The sequence below is a fragment of the Ursus americanus genome, chromosome 4, assembly GCF_024610735.1.
Source record: "Ursus americanus isolate L20-20 chromosome 4, mUrsAme1.1.p, whole genome shotgun sequence".
NCBI classification, from domain to species: Eukaryota; Metazoa; Chordata; class Mammalia; order Carnivora; family Ursidae; genus Ursus; species Ursus americanus.
In genome coordinates, this window is record NC_142130.1 from 16,977,965 (window position 1) to 17,005,734 (window position 27,770).

Sequence of the window (27,770 nt, forward strand, 5' to 3'; positions counted from 1 at the left end):
AATAATCATATAATCTGCTCTGAATGACATAAATTTAAGGGATTAAATGTCCTTAACAGCTCTTTTTTCTTATGGCAGAATTTGGTTGTGACTTCCACTATTATTACTAATGAGCACCATTATTAGTGAGCAGAACCAATAATAGCAGGCATTCCGTTTTTTGTTTCTACTCTTAGATGTAAGATTCCTGAAGTTTCTCCAGTAGGTTTATTTACTGTAGCGTTTGGTAGGTAGTCTTTATGAGGTTTCTCAGTTTTCTAAGAACTTTTATTATATAAATAGGTATTAAACTTAAGCAATGACTTTTTCTGCACCTATTAAGATAAATAGGTGGGATTTCTCCTCTACTCTACTAATCCAACAAATTACATTGGTTGATTTTCAGATGTTGAATTATCTTTGTATTTCCAGGAAAACCCTGTTTGGACAAAAACTTTTTTCAAACACAATGTTGAATTCAGTTAGCTAATATTTCATGAAGAATGTTTGCCTCTACATTCACAAATGTAATTTTTCTTACTTGCACGTCCTGTCCAGTGTAGTATCAAGGTTATTCTATTCTTGTAAATGAGTTGGGTGTTTCCTCTCTTGTTCTGTTCTCGGCCAAAACCTGTATGAGATAAGATTAATCTCTTCTTAAAGGATTTGGTGAAAAGTCACCTCTAAAATCATCTAGGCGTGGCTTTTAAAAATACATATACATTGGAAATTGCCATTTCAGTGTCTTGAGTGATTATTAACTTATTCAATTTTCCTTTTGTTCCTCGGGATAATTTTGGTATTTGATGGCTTCCCAGAAATTTTACACTTCATTTAAGTTCTCAATTTTATTGGCTTTATGGTATAAAACTAGAGTTACTTTCCCCTTGATTTGTGTCTTCTTGTTTTTGACATTCTTGAACAGATTTGGCAGTGGTATGTCAAATTTATAAGTTTTTTGAATTATTACATTTTAGTTTTTGTTAATCTATTTGTTTTAGTCTTTGTATTTTAATTTTTTTTCTTTATGTTTACTCTGCTGGTTTTTGCCTATGAGGTCTGTTCCATTAAAAGAAAAAATGCATTAAATTATTTATTACTTATTATAGTAAAACATTTGTTATAATGCGATTTATAACTCATTTTAACTTTAAAAAACAATAATTATATAAACATGTTAATTATTATTTACAGAACTAACAAAGGGACACCGTCAAGATTTTAAAAATTCAAACAATATAAATAAAGCAAAAGTTCCCTTTGAGATTCGCTATGCTCAAAACTGATTTGCATAGTTAAGGGTTTCACATAGCTCTTAAGTGGTATAGTCTAGATTTGAACCGAGGTCTTCAGATTTCAAGTTCCACACTCTTACATTAAAAGATTTCTTCTTCAATATGTATTAGTCGAATGAACATATGAACAGATCTTAAAAGTGGTGAATGCTTTCACCCTCCACATGCTGGTTGATGCTTGAAATTCGTCCTTAAAATTTCATGCCTCTTTGCTTAATGCCTTAACGCCATTGTAAATTATAGTGCTTACCAGTCAGAATTGTTACTAGACATGTATGTATTTTATTAAGAATTACAAATAAAGGGGTGCCTGGGTGGCACAGCGGTTGAGCGTCTGCCTTCGGCTCAGGGCGTGATCCCGGTGTTATGGGATCGAGCCCCACATCGGGCTCTTCCGCTATGAGCCTGCTTCTTCCTCTCGCACTCCCCTGCTTGTGTTCCCTCTCTCGCTGGCTGTCTCTATCTCTATCGAATAAATAAATAAAATCTTTAAAAAAAAAAAAGAATTACAAATAAAAACTATGCATTTCTCACTATAGAAATACATGCTTAATATAGAAAATGTGAAAATAGAGAACTACAAAGGAAAAAAAATCACATGTAATATCATCATCCAGAAATAAAATATATGTATTGCACAATTACAGAAATATTTTTATATACTGGTGATTATATCTGTGTCAAGTATTTTTCTAAAACAAACTTTAATGACTACATCATATTCCATACTGTCCACATACCATCATTTATTTAACCCATCTCCTTTGGGGGAACATGGATTGTTTACAATTTTTCATGGTTTTAAATAATATTTTACTAAATATTTATTTGTATTTTTGAATATATTTATAATATTTGGTTATATATTTATAGCCCAATGTCTGTTCACATGTTTATTTTCCTGGGATTGCTGGGTCAAAAGGCCTTCACATTATAAATTTTGAATAATTTTCCCAAATAGTTCACAACAATGTTATAGACAGTTTTATGTGTCAACTTGAGTAGCCTATAATACCCAGTTATTCAATCAAACACGAATCTACTTGTTTCTGGGAAAGTATAAGTGATTAACATTTACAAGCAGTTGAGGGTTTTTTTTTTTTTTAAGATTTTATTTATTTTATTTGACAGAGAGAGAACACAAGTAGGCAGAGCGCCAGGCAGAGGGAGAGGGAGAAGCAGGCTCTCCGCTGAGCAGGGGGCCTCATGTGGGGCTCGATCCCAGGACCTCAGGATCATGACCTGAGCGGAAGGCAGCCACTTAACTGACTGAGCCACCCAGACGCCCCTACAAGCAGTTGATTTTATGTAAAGAAAATTATTTTGGGATGATGTGGGTGGGCTTGACCCAACCAGTTAAAAGGCTTTAAGAGGAGAATAGAAATTTTCCTAAAAAGGAATTGTGCCTGTGGACTGCAGTATCAGGTCCTGCCCAAGGATTTCCACTTTGCCCCTTTAAGAGCCACGGAATCTGCCTCTTAATTAAAAAAAAGAAGAAGGAGGAGGAGGAGGAGGAGGAGGAGAAGGAGAAGGAGGAAGAGGAGGAGGGAGATTTCTATTCTGCCCTTATTGACAGCTTGCCCTACAAATATTGGATTTGCCTAGCCAGGCCTCACCATCACAGAAGCCAATTCTTTGCAATGAATCTCTTGCCCTCTGAATCCTGACTGATACACACTATAACCCTCCCACCAGCAAAGTTTGCGACTGCACATGGGCATTTACATTATAATGCAAAGTTTTCTTACATAAACAGATCTTTATCTATTGTAGAAATAGATCTTTTTCTTAAAATAAGATTTTATTTATTTATTTGAGAGACAGAGCGAGTGAGAGAAAGAGCACGTGAGCAAGGGCAGAGGGAAAGGGAGAAGCAGGCTCCCCTGCCAAGCAGGGAGCCCAACACAGGGCTCCATCCCAAGGACCCTGGGATCATGACCAGAGCCGAAGGCAGACACTTCACTGACTGAGCCACCCAGGCACCCTGAAGTAGATCTTTATTGGAAAACAAATTTGATAGAAATACAATATAAGGACTCCTAGCGGAATGATTAGCATACTGTTTATGTGTGTGCGTTTGTTTATAGTGTGGAGAGAGATTGGTAAAAGGCGATAAGGGATTAAAAAGCATAGAACACTGAAGTCAAATGATTCCAGTTTATTTTGCAATTATGCCTACAACTTTAGTATATTACTAATACTAAAAGCCATTTTTAAATGAAATGCCTCTAATTCCAGCCAGTGGACTGGCCCTTTAATAAACACTGTGTGGAATCTTGGTAGAGTCCAGTACCTAGAGGGCAATCAAAGTGACCCTTTAAAATGTAAATCGTATCAGTCCCCAAGTTTAAAACAGCTAGCTATTGCCCTTACAATAAAATCCAAACTTCTGATCTTGGCCTATATGATTCTACAGCTACTTAACCTCTCTAAACTTCCCACATTTTTTTCTCCCTCCCTGCTTCCTGGATATACTGGCCTTTTCTTTCTCACCCACCATACCACTCTCCTTCCTATGGGCCTTTGGGCTCCCTGTTCCCACTGTTTGGGGCACTCTTCCTCCTATATTCCAAGGTTTGGTTTCCTGGGAAAATCAAGGACATATTAACTCCCCAGAAAGGATCACCCTGTGTCGCTCAGTTTTTCTCATTTTTCTTCCCATAGTCTATCCCATTGTCATTTTTTCTTTTTTTTGGAGTAGGAAGCACATCCGAAATGATCTTGTTTATTTTTTTTTTTAGATATTCATCTATCCCAATAGAACATTATTTCTTTATCTAGCTCTAACAATATACCCAGCAGTGTTGTAAGCACTTTACATGCTATCGACCCATTTAATTTTCACAACGACCTATAAGGTAGGTATTATTAGTAGTCCAGTTTTATATATGAAGTGCTTGAGGCTCAGAAAGATGAAGTGGCTTCACTTACAAAACTGCATCTCACTTACTAGCTCTGGAAAGAAATCTCCAAACCAACTGTTAAGCCATGTACACACCAGCAGCAGCAGCTCTCCAAGGATGTCAGAGATGCACGCTCTCAGGCCTCACTTCTGACCCAGTGGTCAGAATGTGCAGTTTAACAAGATTCACAGGTGATTTCTAAGTATAAAATTTGAAAAACACTCGTCAACAATATACCAATATCTTAAGTCTCACTTCTAAAGTAATTACACACACACACACACACACACACACACACACCCGTACTCCAAGCCCACGAAGCCAATCATACAACAGAAGAGAGTAGTGGAGCGGTCAAAAGGTTTTCCTTTATTGGGGCTGCTGCTGTAAGCAGAAATCCCTTTGGTCTGGCAGCCCTAACCCCATCTCATCCCAGTTCACCCCACCTCCTTTTAAAATGTCCCTCACTAAAGTGGAAGCTAGCTATGCCTAAACAAGGCAGAGCTTCGGAGACTTTGCTGGGAGAAGAGACGGGAAGCAAACACACGGCGGGGTGCAGTGTCAGAAAACCAATCCGGTAGCATTCCCTAGCCTCAACAAGCCCTGCCTTCTGCCCTTAAGAAAAATGGAGGTCGGCGTGGCTGCACTTCCGGCCACGGAGCCAAACAAAATCGGGGCGGAGAAGAAACCGGAAGTGACCGCCCTTTTGGCACCCCTCCCACCTCCTCTCCGCTTCCCAGTCTCTTCTGGGAGTATGAAGAGGCCTGGGGGTTGAGGCTGTTCTGCGGCTGCCGGGTGACAAGTCGGAGCCGGGACAGTGTGAGTGCTCGCTGCCTTGGCCGCCGGCGGGTTCAGTTCGCTCGGGGTGACCTTCGTGCGGCCAGGGACAAGGGGCGGGGAGTCGTGCGCCGGAGCTCTGTGACGAGGCACCGCCGCGGGTCTGCGGGAAAGGAGCTAGCGAGCGGACTTGCGAGCGGGGCCCTCGGCCGGGTCGGCCCGCGGAAGCCGCGAGGCCGGAGCCTGGAGCCCGGTCTGGGGCTGGCGCTCGCGGGGCGGTGGAGAGGTCCGGTCCCCAGCTCTGCGGGCGGGGCTCCAGCGCCGGTGTGGAAAGCCTTTCCCCAAGGTAGGTGTTCACAGCCGGTTGAACCGGGTCGTTGCCCTCGCCCCGCTTTTCCCACACAGCTCCTTCAGTAAGTCATTTCCTGACCCTCTGGAAGGCTCGGCCTTTTTTATGGCCACTCTGCTCCATTCCACACGCATACATACCGGGAGTAGACTGGAGTGTAATCGTTTTCGTTTGGTGTCTTTTTCATGAGAAGTTGGCAAAAAAGAAAATTTGTTTTAACTTACATTCTTTGAAGTTCTCGGTACTTTAGCTGGAAACGTTAATGCTCGCTTTAAGCGTTGCCTGCTTTTTTTGTTGTGACGAGAACTAATTTTTTTAAACGTCGGAATTACATTATGGTATTGGAATTTTGTTTCTTCATTCTGGGTATCCATCTCCGTCCCCTAGAGCTCCAGGTTGAGAAACTTCTTGTTTGAGAACTTGCTCCATCTCACTAACCCTGTTCTTAAGAGTCACGTGCAGTCACAATTTGCCAATTTCATCTTCACCAAAGGGATATAAAATAGAAATTGCAACCAAGATTTTGTCCAATAGAGTTAATTATTTTAATGGACTACCACTGAAAAGTAGTCTTTAATTACTTGCCTAAAGCACTCTTCAAAAAACATTTATCCAAAGTATTTTGGCAGTTTAGGTTATTTCACTGGGGAGTTAATGTGGTAGGAAGGTGTCATTAATTTGCATGTCTTTATCATGTAGTTTAACTTGTGCTTTTATTTTTTCTTTTTAAAGACTTGTTTATTTTAGAGAGAGACAGTGAGAGAGTGGGGGAGGGGGGAAAAGGCAGGGAGAGAGAGAAACTTAAGCAGCCCTCCGCCCCCCCCAGCTTGGAGCTTGACAGTGGGCCTGGATCTCAGGACCCTGACGTCACAACCTGAGCAGAAACCAAGAGTCGGATGCCCAACCAACTGCGCCACCCAGGCACCCCTAATTTGTGCTTTTCTAACTTTAATTTTCTTTCCCCAGTAACATAATGGCAGAAACTGCTTCTCCACTGAAGCACTTTGTGCTGGCTAAGAGGGCAATTACTGCAATCTTTGACCAATTACTGGAGTTTGTTACTGAAGGATCCCATTTTGTTGAAGGTTAGTTTCTCTAAGTTTTTAAAATAATGCGGTTGAAAGTATATACAGGTGCGTAATCCTTTCACTCTTAGTTACTGAACACATACATAAGGCATTGCTGTATAGTCTAAGAGAGATGCCATAACAAATAAAACCCATTTCTGCCCTCAAAGGAAGATTAAGTGATATTAATAACCTAAGATATAAGTGGTTGTTTTTATGATACCACTAAGCACTGTATTATAGTAATAATGCATTTAATCTTCATATTAATGCTGAGACAGATTTAAATGGCAATTATTTTATCATTATTTTTAAGGATTTTATTTATTTGTCAGAGGGCACAAGCAGGGGGAACGGCAGGCAGAGGGAGAAGCAGGCTCCGCACTGAGCAGGGAGCCAGCCCATTGTGGAACTCGATCCCAGGACCCTGGGATCATGACCTGAGCTGAAGGCAGTTACTTAACCGACTGAGCCACCCAGGCGTCCCTAATTGCAGTTATTTTAAAGATGAAGAAACCAAGGCACGGAAACTTTAAGCAACTTACCCAAGATCACCTAGCTAGTAAATGCCCAGACTAAAAATCAGGCAGCCCACATTTAAGCCATCATACTTATCTCTTCCCCAAGTCAGCTGTCAGTCTAGATCTCAGACTTATCTAATCTTCTCAGATGAGGCTGGAATGTGGTGGGGGAAAGGGTAAAAGATGTTTTCTTAGAGTGAGTGTTCAAGGTTGGTGAGGAATGTCTTACTGGGGAATACTGCTTTGGAGGTAACTGTTGAAAGCTTTTCTGGTTCTTAAGATTACATGACTGTCAAGGGTACAATGAAAAGGGAGGGATTCTATATATTTCTTCAGAGACAGTAGGGAAACATTTGGTAGGTTGGTTGAGTCAGACTTTTTTACTTGTCCTTCCTAACGCTCCCTCACCAGATTTTTAGCTTGAGGATAGCCCCTGTAATTTTTAATAGTTTTGATATTTTGGGGAGGGGATTCTTATGACGTGTTGCAACAGGCATTCACCTTTTACCAAATACTCAGATTCTGTGGCATTTTTACTTTTCAAATGGCCATGTTAATATAGAGCAAAGCCAAAATATGGAAAATAATGTGCATATCTTAGGTATAATTGTATAATTAACCTGATATTCATTTTTATCGCTTTTTCTAACACCTTTTCAATTTTGTAGCAACATACAGGAATCCAGAACTTGATCAAATAGCTACTGAGGATGATCTGATAGAAATACAGGCTTATAGAAACAAGCTTTCCATCATTGGTGAGGTGCTGTCTCGGAGACATATGAAAGTGGCATTTTTTGGCAGGTAATCCTTTATTGTTTCTCTCAAGGGTGGTTTCCAGAAATCAGCTTTTCTAAGTCATATCCCCGACTTTGTTTCTGATGTTTCAGCAAGTGGTATTTCTCCCCCTTTGCCCCACAAAGAGTTTCTCCCTTTGCTAAATGCTAAAGCTGTTAGCATGAAAAAGCATTTGTTCATTTTAGCTCTTGGTATAAAGTGAAGCTTTCTAAAGATCAGTCGTATTTTTACTTTTTAAGGATGCTGATCTCTAAGAATTAGCTTCTCAGCCAGTCCAAAGAATAGAAATAAAGATAAATGATATGCGGGGCGCCTGGGTGGCACAGCGGTTAAGCGTCTGCCTTCGGCTCAGGGCGTGATCCCGGCGTTATGGGATCGAGCCCCACATCAGGCTCTTCCGCTGTGAGCCTGCTTCTTCCTCTCCCACTCCCCCTGCTTGTGTTCCCTCTCTCGCTGGCTGTCTCTATCTCTGTCGAATGAATAAATAAAATCTTAAAAAAAAAGAAAAAAAGATAAATGATATGCATAGCTTGTGAGTTTTTAAGTTTCTCTTAATAATCAGGTGTGCCTTCCAAAAAGGATTCTCAGCCCCACGATTCCCAGGGGGAGAGTAGGAAATGCCATTTGTTAACATAACTATCTGGAGTGATAGAGCGGTCTCTGACACAGCTCATGTTCATTTAAGAATCATTTGTTAACTTCCTGTGTACTGTGCACTCTGTTAGGCACTAGGGATGCAAAGACAAATGAGTAGGCCCATATCATGTGCTGTGTATCAACAGAAACGTTTATTTCCTCACAAAACTAAGTTTTAAGCCCATCTTAGGGCTTTTTTAGCATTTGTGATTTCCTATACTTAGAATTCTCTTAGCCTTGTTTCATCTATGCCTGGCTCTTTCTCACTCTTCAGATCTCATCCTAAATGTTTCAACCTGAGAAACCTTCCCTGACTGCTCTAAAGTATTCCTTCTCAGTTAATCTCTTCTAAAGTGCCCTGTTTATGCCCTTTAAGCCTTTTCCACAAAGCTGTGCTGTTTGTTTTTGTTTCGTTTTATTTTTTTGTCTGCTTCTCCTGCTTGACCTTACTCTCAGGGCCTTGCAGAGTCTAGTATGAGGTAGGTCCATAAATGGGCCTTAACTCAGATTAGGGTGGAGTGGGAATGGGAAGGAAGAGGCCTCCTGGTGAGGTGATGACTCCGTTGTCCTATTTGAGAAGGAGAAATAGGTAATAGCTTTGGATGTGAAAAAGATCCAGCCCTGATTTAAGGAGTTGGGGACTCTAGACTATAGCTTGTGATGGGAAGGATTTGGGGCTGTGATTTCAGATTGTCACAAGAAGCAAGAAAGATTAAAAAAAGGCAAGGATAACTATATAGGAAAGATGGGGTTTGTGTTCCTTTATTTTTCTAATATGTACATTCCCGGTATTTGTGTAAATCAGGTTGGCAACTTTTTTGTAAAAAATGCAACCTGATGAAATTTCAACAAAGTTTGAATTCTAAAAAAGGTTGGCCTTAGAGCCAGTGAAAGAATAAAGTTTTTACTGTTTTATTTTCGTGATTTTTTATATTCATTCTTCAGGACAAGCAGTGGAAAGAGCTCTGTTATCAATGCAATGTTGTGGGATAAAGTCCTCCCTAGTGGTATTGGCCATACAACCAATTGCTTCCTGAGTGTTGAGGGAACTGACGGAGATAAAGCCTATCTTATGACAGAAGGATCAGATGAAAAAAGGAGTGTGAAGGTAAAATATTTGGCTATTAGCAACATAATGTACCTGAAATAATGTCCTTAACTTGTTCTTTTTTTTAAAAATTTTTGTAAGATGTCTACATTGCTACAGATAGAAGAACCATTACTGTTTCTGTTTGTAGCTTTAAAGCCATCACTAATATTTTGAATTCTCTAAAACTTTTTTGCTTCGGAGCTAAATTATTAGAAGAATATACCTTAAAGCATACCTTATTAGAAGAATAAAACTTGTCCTTAAAGTAAATTAAAGTTAAAAGTTTATTACATTTTAAAAATAATGTTCTCAGTGGAAATAACATTATTGAAGTGTATTGTTGCTATTTAATCTCAAATTGAATTTCATCTTTTGAAAGAAAACTTTGTTTAAAAAATTGGGCTCTGGAATGTTTTTGAGGCATGTCTGTGCCTTTAGAAACTATTTTATCTTTGAAGTATTTAGTGAGCACATTCATGAATAAATGTAATAGTTTTATCAGATAAGGGCCATTGGCAATTCCCTACCTTTCATAAATTTCTTAAGGAACCCAGTGCCACTAGGTTCCTTCAGCCAAAAGAAGGGAAAAAGGTGTTTCTCAGTATCATCACTTTCTCAAATCTTTGTTTTCCCCCACTTTCTCTTACATCTTAAGATCTCCTCCACAAATGCAAAAGTTTAGTGCTTAAAGATCCATGCCATATTAATTTTTGCAAAACTGAGTTGAATTCACCAGTCTAGTTACTGTTCTGTGAGTTTGCTGTTTGATTTAGCTCGGATAACTCAGTCTGTGTAATACCCTTTAGATTAGTTATGACAAATAAAGGAGGTGATGTTTATGAAGATATTTTCAAACTTTTAACCCATTCAAATGAAGGAATCACTTCTTAATCAGAATTTTTACCAAATCAGAATTCAAACTACGCGTGGCTTTAGATCCTAAAAGTAAAATGTACTATGATATTTTAAAGTAATCATCTCCTTTTTCCTTGGCCTGTGCTCTCTACTTCCTTCATGCTCTTTTGCTCCTCTCCCTTACTCCAGAATTTAAATTTGTTTACCTCAAGTTGTGGCCTGCTTTAAGGTATAGACTTTGAGTCTTGTGCTGTAATAGTTTACTTAGTAAAAAAAAATGCAATATTAACAGCTAATACTTCATTGTACACTAAGTACCAGGCAGTATTCTAAGTACCTGCGGTAACTCAAACCTCACAACTCTGTCAGATGGGTGCTTTTATTATCTTAATTTTATAGACCAGGCATCAAGATTTTAGTACAAGTTTATAATTCTACCAAAAAGTTTATGAAAGCAAGCAAAAATAAAACCTGGCTAACATTGTCACTATGGAGATTCACCTCAACCCTGATCAGGACTGTTGTGCCCATTTGAAAATAGATGTTTCCCTTTAAAAATTAATACCTCTGCAGTTCGTTTGTGTGTGTGCTGATGTCTTTTCCTTGAATATTAATTTTATATTAAGCCCTTTGTATTTATTGTATATTTAACATATACATGAACGGTATTAAAATAACACATTAATAAATTAGCATATGTCAGAAATCACCTTAAGAAATAGAAATATTTTAGTGAATTCAAGTGGAAAGAGAAGGCATAGTCATTGATGTCAAGCAGGCTTATGTGAGTAAATAACTGCTGAGAAAAATCCTTTATATTAAAAGAATATGTATTGAGCTTCTCTTGTATTGTTTCGGTCTTATTACTCTGGTGTTTTTAAACCTATTTTAATAATGTTTCTTCTGTTTTCACCCCTTACTACTGAGCAGTACATTTTAGAAGAGACAGGAAATACAAATGGGCAAAAAGAAACTAAAAAACACACATGCTCCCTAAAGCCAGTGGAAACTCTTCCCTGTGGTATAGAGTTAAATGTGTGTTCCTCTGTATTTTGTAAACAAAATGGTTTCATGTGTGCTATTTTGACTTGCCTTTTTTCTCTTAATATATTGTAAATTTATTTTCATACATACAATATCAGCTTCAGGTGTTACATAGGATTCCACTGCCATAGTTCATTTATTGGGCATTTGAAACGTTACCAGCTCTATTTTTGCAGAGTGGATGAGTAAACTGTTCTAAGGGTATCTTTTTTTCTCCCCCTACTTGGTAATTCTAAAACTCAGTTTCTCAAGATTGCTGAGGTGGTTTTATTTGAAATTATTTAGTTCTGCTTTTTGTATATGTTTTGCAAAACTAAATGTACCAAATCATAGTGTTTTTAATTTTTATTGAGTTTTATTACAGGGTTTTGTTTTTTCTTTCCCTTCCACTTCAGACAGTTAATCAGCTGGCCCATGCCCTTCATATGGACAAAGACTTGAAAGCTGGCTGCCTTGTACATGTGTTTTGGCCAAAGGCAAAATGTGCCCTCTTGAGAGATGACCTGGTTTTAGTGGACAGGTAAAATTGCATATGAACTGCATTTTCTCCTTGTAAAGGTTTATTTGATAGAACAGTATTACATAAAAATTTAAATGTACAGTTGCTGCCTTGTTCTCATTTGTTAGATTGTTAAGGAATAGATAAGGTGTTGGTTTATGTGTTTTACTGGTTACATGAAGTGCCAGTTTCTTAGTCTAATTCTATTAGAAGAAATTTCAAGGATAGCCACTTTTCCCCCCTCTAGATTGTAGTTTGGATAAGTATCTGGGTCTTAGAGATTGTCTAATTCTAGATAACTAGGTAGGTAACTCTGATTAGGTAAATTTTTTAAACTAGTAATACCTTTTTTTTTTTTTTTTAAGACTTGGAAGAATGCACACGTGCTGTGTTGGGGGGGTAGCAGAGGGAGAGGATCTCAAGCAGACTCGGCACTGAGCATGGAGTCTGATTGCAGGCTTGATCTCACCACCCTGAGATCACAACCTGAGCTGAAACCAAGAGTCCAACACTTAACTGACTGAGCCACCCAGGCGCCCCAGTAATAAATTTATGCTTAAGACCCAAGTTTCCCAAGATAACTTACTGGACAGGTTACATAGCTTTTCATTGTTCAAGAATTGAATACGTCTGGAATTTTGTTTCAGCTCTTCTGATGAGTCTTCATTTATTATGTGTGTTTTTACTGCGTTGGTGCTAAGTAAAATGATAATGCACATCTGCTAAGCCATGTCTTTAACTAAAAAAGGTAGTTAAATGATTTTTCAAAACTTTGATATGCTCTTTTGTTTTCTTCAGTTAAAATTTCAGTGTTGTATGGAAGTCATTTTGGTTTTGGTGATGGGCTTTTAATTTTGCTTTCTTTCATGGCCAGAATATGTCCATGACCCAGCCTCTCATCTTGCCACGTTGTCTTAGGCTACATCAAGCCAGTGTGTAGACAGTTGCACTATAATTTTTATAGTATAGGTAGTATATTAAACTTAGGTCTTAGCAGAGGGTGTTTTATTATTTATGCTCATGAGCACTTAAATATTTTCTGAGCTGTACTGGACATAGCTGCTTGCACCTTTGATTTTGGTTATATATTAGCCTGTTTGTTTTTTGGTTTTGTTTTTTTAGTACTTATTTTTCATCTTTCCAAAGCAGAGTTTTAAAAGATTAAAATATTGATTGTGTTATTTACTTTGTGAAAAATCACAAGGTTATTTTTATTTTAAAGATTTTATTTATTTATTTGAGAGGGAGAGCGAGAGAGAGCACAAGCAGGGGGGAGGGCCGAAGGGATAGGGAGTCTGATGACGGGCTCCATCCCAGGACCTAGGATCGTGACCTGAGCTGAAGGCAGACCTTAACTGACTGAGCCACCCAGGTGCCCAAGGTTATTTCTTTTTACTAAATAAACTTTTTTTTAGCATTTGTTAAGTTGTCAGTTGGGTAGGCTCTGGGAGTTCTTTGTCAGCGGAATAAATACAGAGGTTTATAAAACACAGACTCAGCCACAGGTGCTCTCTTATAGGTGAAAAAGTAAATCTCTTAGGCTTTGTGCTGAAAACTGGTAGAAATCCGTCCTTTAGCCTTCAATTTATAAAATTTTAAAAAAAGTCTATAATCAAATTTTCTTTTTAAAAAATATTATAAAATACAATATTATCTTATTCCCATTAGTCCAGGTACAGATGTCACTACAGAACTGGATAGCTGGATTGATAAGTTTTGCTTAGATGCTGATGTCTTCGTTTTGGTTGCAAACTCTGAATCAACACTAATGAACACGGTAGGATTTAATCATATTATTATGTTTGAGTGGTAGGAAATGAGATAGTGTCTGTTCTGAAAAGAGGGAAATCCAAATCATGGATTAGAAAGAACCTATAATATCAAGGGTGAACAAAGGAGTTTGTGTTGCCATGGGGCCAGAAAAGCTGATGCTGGTCTTCTTGAGTGTTCCCATAGGGAATCTAGGGTTTGATGGCTCTAGCTTCTAGTGAATCTTTTAAGTTCAAGGTGTGATACGTGTGTGGTGGTGACACTGATTGTGGTTATTTGCCAGTTTCAGAAGGAATGGGCACCAGAATTGTTAGGGTGATGATTTAAATTTAAGTCTTTTGAATACAGTTTAACACTCCCACCTCACACCCTCCCCCCAGTCCTCACGTTCAGCAGGCAAGGCTTTTCATACTTAAAGTTTTGTCAGCGTTTCCCAGCTTTACTTGTGTACACTGTAGGTTCCAGCGTACCTGTGTATATTCTAAGCTGCTGTCAAACTTAATAGATAACCTAGAGCCATCCTCATCCCACATAAACTCCAGAGTTTGTAGACATCTGATATCCAGAACTATGGTATGATTTTTTAAAACACCATTATAACCTAGGTGTTACCAGCAAGACCTCTGTTTTGCCGCTGTTAATAGTTTTTGTATAACCTGATCTATATCACATGGACCAGTTTGCTGTGACAAGTTTTTTATAATCTCATGATATGAGAAACAGATATGTTTAAAATCTTTGTTAGAATAACCCCAGTATTTGGATATTGATAAACAAGCTTTGATGTACATTCTGACTTCTGTGTCTTCGTTTGATATTCTTTGCCCACAATTCTTCCCCCACTCCCAACTTCTTATCTTTCACAAAGCCATTATCAGTAGTTTTAAGCACATCTTTATCACCACTTCCTTCTTTATGGAGCTTTTCCTAATTCCAACTAGATACCTTGCCTTTCCTTTGAATAAGCATACATTCATTTATAGCATTTAAGGCACATACCTTTCTCTGTTATTTATTATGATGTACATAGGTCTTACATTTTACTAATTTACTTGGACTAAATCTGCAAAAAGATTTGAGGTAGCTTTTTGAAAATATGGACTATATTACCCAGCAGTATCAATTGTGTTCTGCACTATAGTGGAGACGTAAATATTTATTAAATTGAATTTCAGAAAAGACTCATGGCAGGAGCAATAAAATCTTCACTTTTGCCTTCTTACAATTTATTTTTCTCTTCTTTGAGAAGTGTAATGCTCAGAGCTTTGGGATCCTTTATCAATGGGTATTAATCACTGTTGTCTAAATGGTTCAGACTTTTAGATTAGAGCTTCAGCTATAAATGTAAATATAAAATAGCTGTTAAAAGTGAACATACTCTTGGGTATTTGATGTTTTTTAGGAAAAGCAGTTTTTTCACAAGGTAAATGAGCGACTTTCCAAGCCTAATATTTTCATTTTGAATAATCGTTGGGATGCCTCTGCATCAGAGCCAGAATATATGGAAGACGTAAGTTATTTTTCTTTTAAGGTGTGAAATATAGTCATGTACGTTGTTATCTGAGAAAACAATATACCTTATAGAATAGAACATCCTAAGTAGCTGTTCTTTTTCTTGAGAAAAGACTTATGTAATAGAGACCAGAATATTAAGGTACTTTGGAGGAACATTGTTATAGAAGTACTACCAATCATTTTAGATATTGAAACTTTGTTTTGTTACAGTTCTTTATTGAAGTATAACATAACAGAAAAGTGTGCAGATCCTAAGTGTCCGGCTCAGTGAATGTTACAAATTGAACACACCTGTGTCGGGATCCAGCTCAAGAAGCAGAACATTCTCAGTACCCCCTTTCCAGTCTCTGTCCACCCTCACAAGAATGAGCACTTACCATGACTTCTAACACCCTTACTTAATGTTTTGGTTGTTCAGCTTTATTTAGTGGGATCATATAGTATCTACTTTTGTGTCAGGTTTCTTTTGTTCAACATTACATTTGTGATATGCGTCCAAATTCTTGTGCATAGTTGAAGTGCATTGTCATTACTGTATAGTATTTCAGCCTTTGAATAACTGCATTTGATTTATTCATTCTGCTAGTGATGGGCATTTGGGTAAATTTCCTATGTTTAGCTGTTTTGAGTAGTGTTGCTGTACATATTCTTACATACGTCTCTTTGGTGCACATAGGTATATATTTCTGTTGGGTATATACCAGTAGTTCTCAACCTGAGGAGTTGGGCAGTTTTGATCTCCAGGGAATATTTGGCCATGTCTGAAGATATTTTTGATTGTCACAGCTCTGGGAGTGTGCTACTGGCATCTGTTGAGTAGAGGCTAAGAGCTGTTCAAAGTCCCATAACACAGAACAGCTCTCCCAACCAAAGATTTATCTGACTCAGAATGTCAGTACTGCAGAGATGAGTAATCTGTGAGTATATATCTAGGAGTAGAATTGCTGGATTATAGGTAGAGAATATTATGTTTCAGTAAGCACAGACCCCAAGAGTTTTCTAAAGTGCTTGTACCAGTTTATACTCCCAAGCAGATTGGGAGTTCCAAGTGATTTGTATATCCTTACCAACACTTGGTATTTTTTGTTGTTTTAAATTTTAGTCATGCTGGTGGTTTTAGAAACTACTTTTTTGGTTTGTTTTTGTTTTTGTTTTATTTTGTTTTGTTTTAAGATTTTATTTGTCAGAGAGAGCAAGCACAAGCAGAGGGAGTGGCAGGCAGAGGAAGAAGCAGGCTCCCTGTTGAGCGAGGACCCTGATATGGGACTCAATCCCAGGACTCTGGGAACATGACCTGAGTGGAAGGCAGACGCTTAACCAACTGAGCCACCCAGGCGCCTCTAGAAACTTCTTTTTAAAAAGAATAGAGTATCTGGAATTTGGTCTGTGATCTATAAAAAAATATATAAAATTTGCCCGATAATTTCTTTTTCTGATTTTAATCATAGTTTGTGTTTATTTACTAAAAAAATTAAAATTTACACTATCCCATCACTGTTTACATGTTAGATTATTTGTTTTCATTCTTTCCCCCACCCCCAAAATTGGAATTTTGTTTAATATGAAGCTTTATATCCTGCTATTATTAACTCTTGTGTGATTATACTCTTTCAAATTGGGGTCTCATTTAATCATCAGAGATTTAGGAAATAGTCACAGATTGGTTTTTTCCATTCTTATTTAGCTTAATTTTTTAAATTAAGTCTTAAGATAGAGATCTCTTATCATAGCCACAATGCTAGAGGCTAGTACTAAACCCTAACTAGTTTTACCCTTAGTCCTATTTTTTTTTAATTTTTTAAAAATTTTAAGTAATCCCTACACCCAACATGGGGCTCGAACTCACAACCCCAAGATCGAGTCACATAGTGTACTGACTAAACCAGCCAGGTGCCCCTTTTAGTCCTAATTGTAATACCTAAGTGCTAATCTTAAACCTAATGTTGCAACCCTAATCCCTAGCTAATGTGTTCTCCCCAACTTTAATTCACAGTGTTTTAAGAAAAATAGACTATATATGTTCTGATTTCTCAATAAAAATAGCTTCATTGTAGCAAATTAATTGTAGCACTTATTTTCTGATATCAAAGGTATTAATAGATAGCTTCATTGTAAGAAAATTTGGGAAATAAGCATAAGGAGGAAATAAAAATGCCACCTGGTTTGTGGTTGTTGCCTACATGCCACCTATTAATTTTGATAAATATATATACATATTTCTTTTTTGTAGTATAGTCATGTATGTCAATAATACAGAAATAAGAACCTTTCTTTTCCCATAGCAGTAAGTACCAGTATTTGTCTGTAATATGTTTGGAAGTGGCTGCGTAGTATTTGGTGGTCCATCAGAATTTTAAAGAGTCAAAGAAGGATCATTACTTTAAGAGGAAGTATTCTGTCAGCAAGTATCAAACTTCGTTTATTCGAATTTTTGGATTTGTTAAGTATATGGGAGCTATTACTATAATACCACTATAAATGGAGTTTAGTATAGGCGTAAAGCTGTCAGTTATGTTTGTTTAATTACTAGAATTATTTCAGTACCCTGTTTTCTCTAGGTACGCAGACAGCACATGGAAAGATGTATACATTTCTTGGTGGAGGAGCTGAAAGTTGTGGATCCTTCAGAGGCACAGAATCGTATTTTCTTTGTTTCCGCAAAGGAAGTTCTTAGTGCTAGAAAGCACAAAGCACAGGGGATGCCAGAAGGTGGTATGTATTATTACAGATTGTCTTTTGAAATACAAGAAGTAACATGCTAGAAATCTTACTTACTGCATCCTAGGTTTTAACCTCCTCACCTGAATATTACAGGTGGGGCACTTGCTGAAGGATTCCAGGCAAGATTACAGGAGTTTCAGAATTTTGAACAAATCTTCGAGGTAGGAATTTTGTGAATGTATTGACTAATGTAACACCCTAGCGTTTGTTGGCGAATGATCACAATCTTCTGTTTCCACTGTTTATCTTTGTCAAATAACCTTTGCTTGCTGTTATTTAGTATAGTTACTGCTACAGCAAGTGAAACAAGTTTGAAGAAAGGAAACCCCTGCAAAATGGATGATCGTAAGAATTGAGAAATAAAGATTGTAATTTCTTATTTTTTCTTATGTAGTTGTATTTAAATGGGAAACTGTTTTTCTAATATTGCATGTGTTGTGCAGTGAGTGAAATTCTCTTTATTCAGTAATTTGAGGCAAGATTAAATAAATGTAATTGCTGTTGGAATGGGTAATGGAGCAAAGTGAAGATCATCTTTTTCTTTTGTACCATACTGTTGATACGTACAGAATGTGGTTAATGTCATTTGACAGAAGCTTATTACATTTTAAACTGTGTTGTCACCTGTTTATTCTCCACATTTTTTGTCAAGTGTCCTAAACGAATGAATACAAAAATAATTAGGATATAGGGTATCCTCTAGTTTAGGAATGTGGTAGGAACTACTTACTGGGGCACATGAATAGCTAATGTATTTGCAGCATTGGGAAGGAAGGATACTTCCTTATATTTCGGTGTAGGATTTTATTCAGAGACATTAAAACTCATCCTGCATTTGACCGATAAGTTCTTTAGATGTTAATTTCCAAACTCTTATTTGGCCCTGTTTAATTTATCTCTGCTTAGATTGCATATCCCCTTTTCACCCATGAATGAACACGGAAACTTCAGAACTAAAAAAAAACTTTTTTCTGTAATTATTCTTCAAGTCGTTAACAGCTTTAATAGTAAGGACATGAATGTTGAATGTACTTGGCAGAATTTTTTTTTTTTTTAAAGATTTTATTTATTTATTAGAGATAGAGACAGCCAGTGAGAGAGGGAACACAAGCAGGGGGAGTGGGAGAGAAAGAAGCAGGCTCACAGTAGAAGAGCCTGATATGGGGCTCGATCTCATAACGCCGGGGTCACGCCCTGAGCTGAAGGCAGACGCTTAACCGCTGTGCCACCCAGGCACCCCGGCAGAATTTTTTAAATTAAACTTTTGCTCACTATCCCCCATCTTTAATTTGGTGAGTTGGAGATAGAATATTAAGTAGATGAAGACAAAGTATTTAAGGAAGGAAAGCCCACTAGTGGCTATCTTGGTAAGATCTCTTCTAAAGTTAGAGGCCCCTGGGATATTAGCATACCTCGGCCCAAGCCGAACCATAGATTACATGAAGTCCCAGTCACTCAGAGACCATTGTTTATATTCTTTCCTTATTGCTTTCACAAGATTCAGTGCTGTCCTCACTCCTTCTCAATTATTTCATCCATGGGGAAAACACTGGGGAGAGAATGTCTTGTTCTGTCTCCGTTTGTCTAATTTATTGACCTTTTCTTTCTTTCCTTCTATGTGTGTTAGATATTTGTCATTGATTTCTCCTACAAAATCATATTGTTCTCTTATGCATTTATAACGTCTTTCATATTGGTTCCTGCTACCCAGACAGAATATCTCCTTGAAGAAGTGGAAATGAGAAGAATAAAAGCTGTGCTGTAGAGCACTGGTTCCTAAACCTTGGCTGATCAGGAGAATCACATGAGGTGCTTTAGAGAACTGCAGACTCCTGAATTATCCCAGACACCTACCCGGTGGGGCTGGGATGGACCTAGGAATCCGTATATATTCAAAGCTCCCCAAGTGATGGCAATAATCAGGCAGACCTAGGAATTACCATTTTTAATGTTTTTAGAAGAAACTTGGCAGTTTTTTTATTGTAATAGTTCAATGTTTGTTCATTAAAAGTATGATAGATTTAACATGAGAATCAGCTAGAAATTATTTGAACTTACCTAAAGAAATAATCAGATGGGCAAAAAGTCTTGTCTTGGGGGCCAAAGCATTTTTTGATGATTACATTGACAACTCTTTTCACCTTTTTTTTTTCCAGAGTGAAATGTGTTACTTCTTAAATCAATTTTGGTAATTTAAGACCTCCTGTAAATTGGGGCATTTTTAAGAACTTATAATGTAGTAGGATAAAATTGTTCATTTTTAAAACTTCTGTATTCTTTCTCATTTCTATATAGACGTACATATATATGTATATATATATGTACAGACACACACACACGTATATATTCTAACCTTAATTGGATTCGCCAGTGATTTAACTGTTCTGCTTTATCCTCCAAAGACCTGGCCCCAGACTTTGGTTAATTTTTCCATTCATAAATAGCATTTTTTGGTTTTTATTCATAAATTCTATGTTAATCTTTAAACATAGTTTCTTCTGCTTTTTTATACTTTTTTTAAGTGGAATTATCTTTTGCTTTTTCTTTAGGAGATAATTTAGGGCTGTGAATTTGTAATGTAACTTTGGACATATTCCATGGGTTTCAGTATCCAGTTTAGTTTTCATTGTTTTTCATAGTTTTTAATTGTAGATGTTGGCATTTTCTGTTCAATACAGGAGTTGTTAAAAATCGGATGTTTTGATTCTTTTCATCCAACTTATGGTTATTTCTTGGTTTCTTTGCATTGTGATCACAGACTGTCCTTTATATACATTTTCTCTTTGTTTTTAGAATTCACTTTTTTTTTTGGAGACTTAGAAAATGATTTTTGTGAAAAGAAAAGTTGTACCAAGTTTATTTTTAGCGGTCTGATCTTTGCCATAGAGTTTTTGGGTTTCATTTGGTTCTTAAGGAGCAAAACACTATAGGAACATTTGGAGTACCAAGTTTAAGACTTGAAAATTAAATCAGTTAAAATCAATCAAGACAATCAGCGTTAATTCTGTCAATATGTTTCTTACTGTTTTAAACCTGTATTTGAACAAGTGAATATTCTAGAGATAATTTAAGAAATCTAAGTATCTTTGCTCAAATATTTGGCCATTAACTGTTCTTAATAGTTTTGATTATAAGATGGAAAACAGGTATAAAATAATTCTACTCTAAAATGTCAGTGAGTTTGTTGTAAAGAACATTCTGGGACAACTGGTGACTGTGTATTACGTTAATAGTATTGCCCCAGCGAACGCAGTAATTGTTTCTTGGTTGTATAGGAAAATGGTCCCATTCCAAGGGACACATGTTAATATATTTAGTAGTAAAGTTGTGGTGGCTGCAAAGAACTGTCAAATTGTTCAGCAGGAAAAAAATACCTATAAAAATAACGTGTATATCTCTCTATATAGATATGTGTATGGAGAGGGAGAAGGAAAGGTAAACAAATGGGAAAAGGTATATTGTATATTAGTATGTATTCTTGCACTGCCCCCTCAATTTAAAATCTTTCAAAATAATAAGTTGGAAGTGATGACTAGCATGTTATTGGGTGTTTGGGGTCTGTTAAGAGGATTTAACAAAGTTATTTTAGATCTTAATTACACATAAATATTAATATCTACACATCTATCATTGTAATTAACTACCAGCTGGCTTCTTTAGATATTATTAGAAAGTTAGGAAACTGTCTTCACTGAGATGTGATTAATGTTTTGTTTCTAAATCCTTAATAAGTTTTAAGATAGTCTATAGGGTAATCTGACAAGATGGCATTTAAGATGGTTTGGTATAGTATTTTAATCTTCTTCTGGGAAAATTAGAGTTCCTGATAAAGTAAGTCTGGAAACTGCTGCTCACTATGTATGTTCCCTTTGGGGATTCATAAGCATATCAGTGTAGTGAGGGTTTGGAGAAGTAATTCAATTTAAAAAACTTGTATTTAAATTAACATTTCCCACACCTCAGAATAGAGTATTTCTTTGCAGGTTGACTTGATACTGTTGTGATCAGTGGGAACATCAGTGTGGGATACTTCTTTTTTTTTTTTTTTTTTTTTTTAAGATTTTATTTATTTATTCGACAGAGAGAGACAGCTAGCGAGAGAGGGAACACAGCAGGGGGAGTGGGAGAGGAAGAAGCAGGCTCATAGCGGAGGAGCCTGATGTGGGACTCGATCCCGGTACGCCAGGATCACGCCCTGAGCCGAAGGCAGACGCTTTAACGACTGCGCTACCCAGGCGCCCCCAGTGTGGGATACTTCTTAACTAGAAGAAAATTGCTTATTCTCTTTATGTTTATTCATGACACGATTGTATATTTTTAAATCAAGGAATGACTTTTATATTGCCTAATAACTTTTGAAAATGTTTTCTTTCTGGTCTAGCTCTAATACTGTGCTGTTATCTATAAATTTTGGATCTTCATTGCTGATATCTAGATCTGCTTCATCGAGGAACATAGAATTTCTTTTAACCTTTTTTTCTTTTAAAAATATTTTTATGCTTTTATTATCATTTTTATGGAGGTTAATTTGTCAGTTTATGGGATACAGTTATTTAAAGAAAATCAGAGCTTTGTTTTGGTTGTTAAAAATAAGCAGTTTATACTTTTAACTGTTCAGTGTTGTGTAGTTATTGGTGGCTTTTCTGTAGGCACATACGGATCAGGGAATACCGTAACTTCCCACAACTAATCTTTTCAGGATTAGTGATGCTGAGTGATGTATAAATAAGTTTAACCATGAACAAAAGTTAGGCTATACAGTGAAAGAAAGTAATGGGCTTGAGTTACGGCTTTATAAACTGTTAAGTAGATGAATTACCTCACGTGTCCTATAGCTAAAGAAGTGAATCTGTTTTATTTTTCATACCTCAAACTACTGAAGAGGACAGCTAAAATGGCAAAAGAAATTTTAAAAGTTTTTTCTATCTTAGTGAATCGAACAGGTAATCATTTTAGAGATGTGGAGGCTCTAGGTTATAAATAGTGTTTTGAATGAATGTAACATACTAATGATTTCAAGGTAACAAATACTATAGTATTAAGTGAAGACCTTTTAAAGCTTGAAAGCGATTTATTTTAACAAAGGATAGTTACCACAGTTTATACTGGTTACAATAAAAAGAGGCTCAAGAAGATGAATTCATGGAAATCATGGAGAGTTGGGGTATATCCCTAATTTTTAAAAATTCATCACAGGGAATAAATGTGGCTTCCTACAAAACACCTTATTATGGTCATTGCTGCTGTGACCCAGGCAAGCATTTCTTGATTGTCAAAGACCAGATGGCCTTCCTCTGTAAACACTTGTAGTTGTTTTAGATGTTGTGTCAGTGCAGAATTTAACTTTCTGTGAAGTAAGAATGAAAGGAGTTTTAATGTAATTTTGTGAGCTTTCAATGAATTCATAGTAAATATTTCAGGTAACAAGTAGTATGCACATGTATTGAAATTGAAACTAATTTTATAGTATAAATGTATCCATTACTATATGTGATGCATTCTAATGTATTCTCTTCTGTTTAAAAAAAAAAAACCCACTGGTCATGAAACCTGATCTCTTCAGCTGTGAATGGTTTATAAGCTACAGTGAGCTTGAAGGTGAAACATGAGATAGGGCATCATTTGAACCTGTATGCACAAATTATAGAGCAAAGACAGTAACAAGATTATCTTTGAAATACCTGTAGATATTTTTCTAAACAAAATATTTAGGTTGGTTGTTGCTAAAGAGTATTTTTCAAGTTGTTCAAGTTTTAATATATACAAGTCCTAATTTTTAATAACTTTATGTTAGAGTCCTGTCATTCAACTAATTTCTTAAAATGTGGAATTCTAATTCACAACTTAAGAACTTCATTAGGTTATCTGTTGCAAGCGTGAGAAAAATCAAGGCAGACTAGAAGTAGATTAAAGGCAGTCCTGATAAAATTAGTAATTTTAATGGAGAAAGCTTTAACATTGAAAACAGTACCCTGCTTATTTATTTATTTATTTTTAAAAATATAGACAAGACACCATTGCACATTACTGTGTAAAATTACACAAAGGTATGAACTTGCTGTTAATGCCCTTTTTAAAAAACTTTTGATTTCTTGTAGGTTTTTTAACCTTTGTTACTTTAAGTTCTGTTTATCATGCATTTATTTTCTGCCCTTATTTATGTTTTGGTTATCATTACAAACAGCAAGTTTTTGTGTTTAAATTCCTGAAAATGTTGAGATGGAATTACAGTAATGTGTTATGGCTTGGGCCCTCGCAGGAGTGTATCTCGCAGTCAGCAGTGAAAACAAAGTTTGAACAGCACACTATCAGAGCTAAACAGATACTAGATACTGTGAAAAACATAATGGATTCAATAAACGTGGCAGCAGCAGAGAAAAGGTATGAATTCATTTTACTGCAAAATAAAAATGTCAGTTCATGTCAGTATACATTTCTTAGACTAAGGTTTTAAATTGTTGTATTTTAAATACTTTTACACTAAAGTCAACAACCTGCTTGCATGTTTTTAAATGAATATTTGAAATTACAAATATTCTACAACCTTAAATACATCATTTACATTTCCTAGAACTCAATATTCTCATGACTTAACATGTTTCATTGTTTTAAAATACCTTTAAAGCAGTGAAAGAACCGTTTCTTATAAGTGGAATTTTTTGAAGAAGTCCAAAAGGGAGGTGGCCCTCTTTTTTGTTACATTCAACCTATGACCCATTTTTCATATATTTATACATTGATACCTTGAAATCTCTCTTTGATGCCAGTTGTGGTTTTTTTTAATCAACTGGTAGTGCAAGGTGATATTACCTGCCAGCCAGAAAGTCATTTGGGTAAGCACTACCCTATATGTCATTGTACTGTGCTGTTACTCCATTTATTACCTTATAAAGATGAAAATAAATACATGAAATTGCTAACATTGAAGAAAAGGGTAATTCTCACGAACTTGTTACACCTGAAACAAAGTTGAGGATGTTACTAGATGTGACACAGGTAATGTTGTTAAGCCTTAAATGAACCATTAGTGGGCGTAAGCCAATCAAGGGAAAGATACAAAGCATCAGGGATTAAGAGGACATTAAATTGGGAATTTTAAATGCATTTGATCTTACTGGAAACAAATACACCTAAATCTATTGCCTAATTTTGACACTTTTGCTGGAATGCATCATGTATAAAGTTAGAGAATTTCTAATATATAAATAAACACAAGAATGAGAAATCAGAATCTGATCTCAGGCCCTGTGCGCTGTTTCTGTATGAGACTGTGTTGTCATTTATACCTCTTTCAGCTCAGTTGCTTTATCATAGTATCCAAAATGAGTATTTGGTCCACCGGTTGACCTTCATATTACTGATTTTAAAAATATAGGACATTGAACTAAACATAGCACAAAGAAGATGTGATTTGAGGATGGTTTCTGTAATCATGTCTTGGGATCTCAAGTCTTTGTTTTCCTGTATCCTGTAGTGGTCAACAGATTTTCTGTAAAAGCTAGATAGTAGATATTTTAGGTTTTGTGGGTTGTACTTTCTCTTTTGCAACTGCTCAGTTCTGCAGTTCTAGGGCAAAGGCAGCCATACAGATGATAGGCATATGAATGGTCTTGGAAACCATAACAAAGACTAGCAGCTGACTGGATTTGGCTTTCAGGCTGCCATTTGCTGACCCCTGTTTATTAAATGAAGTCAGTATTTTTACTGTGACCATATCTGTGTTTGGAGCATCCTTATTCTTTGTGGGATTCAGATGCCACATGTGCAGAGACACAAAGTAGTTTATATCCAGTCATCTAGAAAATATTTTATAAGTGAAATATTATTTGAATCCTTTTAGATATTGAAATACAAGATTCATTTTCCCACCCCTATATCATGCTAACAGATGGTTCATTACATAAGTGAATGCCCTAGCTTAATTGCTTCGGGACTTTAATATATCCTGAGAATTAATTACTCTGCATACTATAATAGGGTTTATTCAATGGAAGAGAGGGAAGACCAAATTGATAGACTGGACTTTATCCGAAACCAGATGAACCTTTTAACGCTGGATGTTAAGAAAAAAATCAGGGCGGTTACAGAAGAGGTGGCAAACAAGGTGGGTTGGTGACTTTATGATTAAAATTTCTGGGAATGAAGAGACTGGCTCAGTCAGTAGAGCATGCCACTCTTGATCTTGGGGTTGTGAGTTTGAGCCCCATATTGGGTGTAGGATTACTCAAAAATAAAATCTTTAAATAAATTTCTAGAAATGAAAATATTTTTGATAATCCTAAAAATGTTATCCCTGTTACCCTAAAGGCACATTTTATTAAGTTTTTTACAATTTGGTTGAGTAGTTGATAATCTTGTTTCATTTTTTTAACTTCATATTTTCAGGTTTCCTGTGCAATGACAGATGAAATTTGTCGACTGTCTGTTTTGGTTGATGAATTTTGTTCTGAGTTTCATCCTACTCCAAGTGTATTGAAAGTATATAAAAATGTAAGTTAAATCGTTGTTAAAAGTACTCAGTTTTCCTCACCTTATTCTACAATTTTATTTAGTGGATTAGTCATTTTAGTGTCTTCATGGCAATCTGTACATGATTGAACTCTTCTGTCTCCTGTGCACTCTTGTAATAAATGTAAACTATCTTGTATAAAGTACACAACATTGTCCTCTTATAATAAGATCATTTACTACACTTTTTAAGTTTTTGTAAAATTTGTACATATTCTAGAGAAAAAATAATGGGCCCATGTACCATGTTAACAGGAGTTAAATAAGCACATAGAAGATGGTATGGGAAGAAATTTGGCCGATCGGTGCACCAATGAAGTCAATGCTTCAATGCTTCAATCCCAGCAAGAAATAATTGGTAATGTTTCTGTCTATAAGTTCATGTGTAGTTTTTTATTTATTTCGTTGGGAAAGGATTTATTTTCCATTAGGTGTTTTATAAAATACAAAACATTATTTACTGTTATTTCTTAAATATATTTTGTTTTGTCTAGAAAATTTGAAGCCGTTACTTCCAACTGGTATACAAAATAAACTACATACACTGATTCCTTGCAAGAAATTTGATCTCAGTTATGACCTAAATTGCCACAAGTTATGTTCAGATTTTCAAGAGGATATTGTATTTCGTTTCTCCCTGGGCTGGTCTTCCCTTGTCCATCGTTTCTTGGGCCCAGTGAATGCTCAGAGGGTGCTACTGGGATTATCAGAACCCATCTTCCAGGTATCTTTTTTTTTTTTTTTTTTTTTTTTGAGTAAGCTTTTTATTTTGTTACTGTTCCTACTACACAGTTACATATCTTTGATTCAACCAGTTAAGATCTTTTTTATTTTGCTTATGTGATTTCTCTTAACAGAACTAGTTGTGTCCAATTTGCATATTTATGAGCTAATATCTATTGTGTAGAGCCATTTCTGAATTAGGTATACTATACAAAGGGAAAGGCAGTTCCAGCATTTTCATTTGGTAGTGTTGTAGGTTCTGCATTCATTTTTGAAATGGTTTTTTTTCCTTAAAAGTTTTGTTTTCAGATTAAAACTGAAGTTTTGCCTTCAACTAAATTAGAGTTAAATGCAAGCATTTAGAAAAAACTTGATCAATTCAGTACTTTTTCAGAAAATCTATGGAGTTGTAAAACCATCATCACAATCCAGTTTTAGAACCTGTCACCCCAAAATGGTACCTTTGTGCCCATTTGCAGGTAATCATTATTTCCACTTCTAGCCCTATTGCTAGTCAGCTTTCTGTAACTATCATATTTTGCCCTTTCTGGACATTTCCTATAAATGGAATAATAAAAAATATGGCCGTCTGTGACTGGGCACCTTTCGCTTAGCATAGTATTTTCAAGGTTCATCATCATGGTACATGAATGTTGTAGCATGTATCAGTTCTTCATTTTTTCTAATAGGTGAATAATATTCCATTATAGACATCACACA

The 27,770-nt window shown here is 36.3% G+C and overlaps 1 protein-coding gene across 2 annotated transcripts in view; it reads left to right on the top strand.

Annotated features, from left to right (window-relative positions):
* Positions 1 to 4,891: 4,891 nt before the first annotated feature.
* The window catches only part of MFN1 (mitofusin 1), a 31,091-nt gene continuing 8,212 nt past the window's right edge, over positions 4,892 to 27,770 (top strand). The window contains exons 1-14 of one of the 2 annotated variants that reach the window (XM_045788699.2): positions 4,892 to 4,996; positions 6,270 to 6,388; positions 7,560 to 7,695; positions 9,271 to 9,433; positions 11,710 to 11,834; positions 13,482 to 13,590; positions 14,986 to 15,093; positions 17,657 to 17,810; positions 17,913 to 17,980; positions 24,079 to 24,200; positions 25,797 to 25,923; positions 26,205 to 26,309; positions 26,583 to 26,685; positions 26,822 to 27,051. In XM_045788699.2, coding sequence (XP_045644655.1) covers positions 6,277 to 6,388; positions 7,560 to 7,695; positions 9,271 to 9,433; positions 11,710 to 11,834; positions 13,482 to 13,590; positions 14,986 to 15,093; positions 17,657 to 17,810; positions 17,913 to 17,980; positions 24,079 to 24,200; positions 25,797 to 25,923; positions 26,205 to 26,309; positions 26,583 to 26,685; positions 26,822 to 27,051 — 1,662 coding nt within the window. In that variant the 5' untranslated portion in view covers positions 4,892 to 4,996; positions 6,270 to 6,276. Of the gene's footprint in view, positions 5,301 to 6,269; positions 6,389 to 7,559; positions 7,696 to 9,270; positions 9,434 to 11,709; positions 11,835 to 13,481; positions 13,591 to 14,985; positions 15,094 to 17,656; positions 17,811 to 17,912; positions 17,981 to 24,078; positions 24,201 to 25,796; positions 25,924 to 26,204; positions 26,310 to 26,582; positions 26,686 to 26,821; positions 27,052 to 27,770 lie in introns of both variants that reach the window. The other variant, XM_045788698.2, reaches the window with a different exon arrangement.